The sequence below is a fragment of the Wolffia australiana genome, chromosome 8 (assembly GCF_029677425.1).
Source record: "Wolffia australiana isolate 7733 chromosome 8, ASM2967742v1".
Taxonomy (NCBI): domain Eukaryota; kingdom Viridiplantae; phylum Streptophyta; class Magnoliopsida; order Alismatales; family Araceae; genus Wolffia; species Wolffia australiana.
This window is the reverse complement of record NC_135842.1, coordinates 16,099,562-16,103,699: the sequence shown is the minus strand read 5'-3', so window position 1 is coordinate 16,103,699 and position 4,138 is coordinate 16,099,562. Positions and strand designations below refer to the sequence as shown.

The window sequence follows — 4,138 nt, the reverse complement described above, 5'->3', positions numbered from 1 at the left end:
TCTCTCTCTCTCTCTCTCTCTCTCTCTCTCTCTAGCTCTATCTCTCTCTCTCTCTCCCTCTATCTCTATCTCTCTCTCTCTCTCTCAGTTTGGCATTTCCCCTCTTTCTCTATCGCTCGCCATTTCTCTTCCGCGCTCCCCTCTCTCGCTAAATCGCGCGCACTCCCCTGATTAATGAGACGAGGCGGTTTTTCTTTCTCTCTTTCTACTCTCGGTCCATCATCCTCTCGCTTACAAGCAATCCAAAGGCTGAGTGACAATATCGAAGTACAAACCAAGCGCTTTTCTACCGAGATACAGGCCCTTCGTTCGCGGTTTTCTACCGAGATACAAGCCCTTCATTTCTAAAGCCTTTCGGCAGAATCCGCAGTAGATGCACTTGGTCATGTCGATGTCGTACCCGCGAAGCCGAAAATACAAGGAAAAAAGAAAAAAACCGAGTTCGGGTTGCCTGAGGAGATAAAAAAAATGCTAGAGTACGCGCCTCGTGGTTCGGCGGCTCCCGTCTCCACGTTGGTCGCCCCAGTCGGGATGGCCTGTGCGGGGCAGGCCTGATCACGCACAGAAGAACGGTTAATTCTTCCTTAAAAATGATGTTTTTTCTCCGAAGGTGATTTCACTGCATGAGACCTCGTACGACAGTAAGAGTTATCTTCTGCGGGCGAGTGTTATATTTGATAAAGATCGAGCGGCGTCAGGTCTTCCCTGGTTCACACGTCTGCAGAGCCGATGAATATTACAAACCACTAACAGACTAACTCGACGGGAAATATTATAAACTGCGAGTTGATTCGGTCTTGGGCCGTCACCTGAAAATTCAATGCAAAACCACGTTGGAAACTCGGGAAGGAGCTCCTACGCTTCGAGCCACACCGGCGGAACAATACCATGTTCAGTGCAGAGTGCGAGGTCAGCTCCATCCACGTCCCCGAGAAAACAAAGAGAGGAAGCCAAGTCAAAAGCAACCGACTAGGGCGAGTCTAATCTTAATTACTGGCGGCTCACGCTCGGCGCGGGGCGAGTTAACATCTGTATAGCCGGGATAATCGCGCCGTTCAACGCGCTTTGTTTGTGCACTAAGTATGAGGATGGGGGATAGGAAGCCTACTCGATGTTTCACGCCGAGTTATTTGTTTATAGGCTCCAAGTATCGGCTTGCTGGCTGAGGGTACAAAGATGTCTATAAATGCCGTAGTCCGGATGCTTGCATGCATAGAGCGAAGAACTCTGAGTCCAACGAGAGAGGAGAAGATGGCATCGGGAAATCTTGCATGCGCGACACTCGCCATGGTGGCCTTGGGCTTGGCTCTGCTGCATCCGACCTATGCCCAAAACACCGTAGCCGACTATCTTGGGTTGCACAACTACGCCCGCGCTATGGTAGGCGTTGCTCCTGAGCTGGGACACAGATATTCAGGCGGACGCGCAGAACTATGCCAACCAGTTGGCCGGTGCGTGCACTCTTCAGCACTCCCAGGGTCCCTACGGCGAGAATCTCTACATGGGATACGGGGACGCGGCGGAAGTGGTAGGGACGTGGGTGGGAGAGCCATTACTACGACCCCAGCAGCAACCAGTGCATATCCGGGCAGGTGTGCGGCCATTACACTCAGGTGGTGTGGGAGACACCCAGAGGGTCGGTTGTGGCCGCTCCCAGTGCAGCTCGGGGGCGTACATAGTCGTCTGCAACTACGACCCACAAGGAAATTGGGGAGGCCAGAGGCCATTTTAATTTTTCTCCCCAGGGGTTTCGCACCGGAGGTCATCCGAGACCGGTTTCGACGCGTCTCTATGGTGTATACTCAAAATGGATGCCCCTACTTTGCATCCGGACCAAATAAATAATCCAGTCTTTCTCTCGATCGAGTGACACCTGGTTAATGCTTGACTCTTGTGGTCGAAACCACGATTCGTCCGCGCGATACAGCTACAAATTCTGGCGTCTCTTAGTACGTGAAAGAGAACTGGAGTAGGGGACTACGGAATCAAAATCTCTACGCCTAAGTGGGATAAAGGGTGCACTGAAGTTGAGAAACGATCCATCTAGAATTTTAATGTTACCGTTCTATACCTAACGTCTATTTGTACATGCTTACACTGTTTGCATTTTTTTATTACGTCTATCCTGGATAAGTACTTTTATCGGGAAAACAGAAGAGATACATTATCAAACCCATCAAGATTCTGCCCTGCGTCCCAGGTGTTTAAAAAGAGAAACAAGAGAAAATACAAGCATTTCCTTACCTGCACTTAACCAATATGAACAGTCAGAAAGGTACACAAGTACCGCAAATTAACCAATATCTCTCTCTCTCTCTCTCTCTCTCTCTCTCTCTCTCTCTCTCTCTCTCTCTCTCTTGCTGTATCTCGTTTTCTTTCTTTCTCTCTTTCTCTCGCTCTCGGTCTCGCTTCCTCCCCGTCTCTCGGTCAATCTTTCTCTCGCTCTCTGTCTTTCTCATTTCTCTTTCTCGGTCAATCTTTCTCTCGTTCTCTGTCTCTCTTTTTCTCTCTCTCTCTTGCTTACTCTCTCTCTCCTCTATGTCAATCTTCCTCTCGCCCTCTCTCTCTTGGTGAATATTTTTCTTGCTCTGTTCCTCTTTCTCTCTCTTTTTTTTCTCGCGCTCGGTCTCTCTTATTCTCTCTCGGTCTCGCTTACTTTTTCTTTGTGTCAGTCTATCTCTCGCTCTCTTCCTGTCTCTCTCTGTCTCTCTCTCTCTCTTTCTCTCTGTTTACTTTGTCTCGCTGTCGCAATCTTTCTCTCTCTTGGTTGTTAGCTCCTGAAGAGTCAAACGAGATCCTTAGTCCATATTAAGACCACCCAAGTAGAGAGAGAAAGAGACATCAAAGAATGAAAAATGAACTAAAACTCGTGGATGAAAATTCTGACTTTTTCTATCATACATTTCAACGAACGGGGAAAAGCAAACTTTACCCATCGTTTCACGTCGCCCAAACAGAGTGAACAAAACCGTAGCAATGATCGAATTATCCATATTTTTGTGATTATAGTCGATATTTTTCGTGGAATAACACACTAAAAACGAAGTGGTTATGTTCGGTATTTCTGGCAATCTTTCCTCTGATTAATATTCCGATCATCAGGATTAGTGCTGCCTTAATCCGCGCCTTTTTTTCTCGATGTCTCTCTCTGTTACTGTATTTCTCCCTCTATTTTGCTCTCTCTCTGTCTCTCTCTCTCTCTCTCTCATTTTCTACGTCTTTCTTTTTCTCTCTCTTTGTTCCTTGGCTTGGCGTTTTTCTAGGGACTTGTTTAAAACTTTGCTGTTTATTACCCATGATGATGTGCACGGTGATGATATTTGCCGATAGACTTCTCGAGTGGGGTTCGTTCCAAAGGATCGAGACCTGCGTCTCTCGCTCTCTCTCTCTGTCTTTATACTTCTGTATGTCTCTCTCTCCCTCGCTCTATCTCTCTCTCTCTCTCTCTCTCTATCTATTTTTATCTCTCTCCCTCTCTATCTCTCTCTCTCTTTTATATATATATATATTTCTCTCTCTCTTTTATATATATATATTTCTCTCTCTCTCTCTCTCTATCTCTCTCTCTCTCTCTCTCTCTCTCTCTCTCTCTCTCTCTCTCTCTCTCTCTCTCTCTCTCTCTCCCCCTATCTGGTTATTCTATCAATGCGTCTATATTAATGCCAAATACTTCCATTTGTCGATAGACCCTTTCTGATTTGGTAGGAATCAGGGGGGGTCGTTAGGTCTTACGATAGCCATCGATTACAAGCAATCCAAAGGCCGAGAGAGAATATCGGAGTACAAACCAAGCGCTTTTCTACCGAGATACAAGCCTTTCATTTGCAGTATAAATATTTGACGAAGAACATGAGCAGTGCTTAGAGACTAACAGATTTTCTTTGATGAAGGTGGAAGGAGAAACCACAGAGCTGCGGAATTGTCACCAAGAGTTTCAAGAGCGTGATGGACTTGCTAGGGCACATGCGATGCCACAAGCAGAAGGAGAGGAAGAATCTGAAGAGAAATGCACATAGGTCTTTTATACTATGCAAGATATTGCGGAAGAACCCCGCCATACGAAAAGTGGATCGCCAGCCAGATATCGTCGCCTTTTATCATGGACTACTTAATGGATGATTTAGAATCAACATCCCAG

General features: G+C 46.6%; 1 protein-coding gene across 1 annotated transcript; it reads left to right on the top strand.

Moving 5' to 3' along the window:
* The first annotated feature begins 1,251 nt into the window (after window positions 1-1,251).
* On the top strand, window positions 1,252-1,732 carry LOC144707149 (pathogenesis-related protein 1A-like). Its single transcript, XM_078580266.1, has 2 exons — window positions 1,252-1,380; window positions 1,430-1,732. The coding sequence occupies exons 1-2, from the start codon at window positions 1,252-1,254 to the stop codon at window positions 1,730-1,732; spliced, it is 432 nt and encodes a 143-aa protein (XP_078436392.1).
* The last annotated feature ends 2,406 nt before the right edge of the window (window positions 1,733-4,138 follow it).

What these genes read in the sequence shown, in the direction of transcription:
- LOC144707149 (XM_078580266.1), top strand. Translation starts at nt 1,252, where the DNA reads ATGGCATCGGGAAATCTTGCATGCGCGACACTCGCCATGGTGGCCTTG. An exon ending in ACAACTACGCCCGCGCTATG is followed by an intron (nt 1,381 to 1,429) that starts GTAGGCGTTGCT and finishes GCGGACGCGCAG; the next exon opens with AACTATGCCAACCAGTTGGC.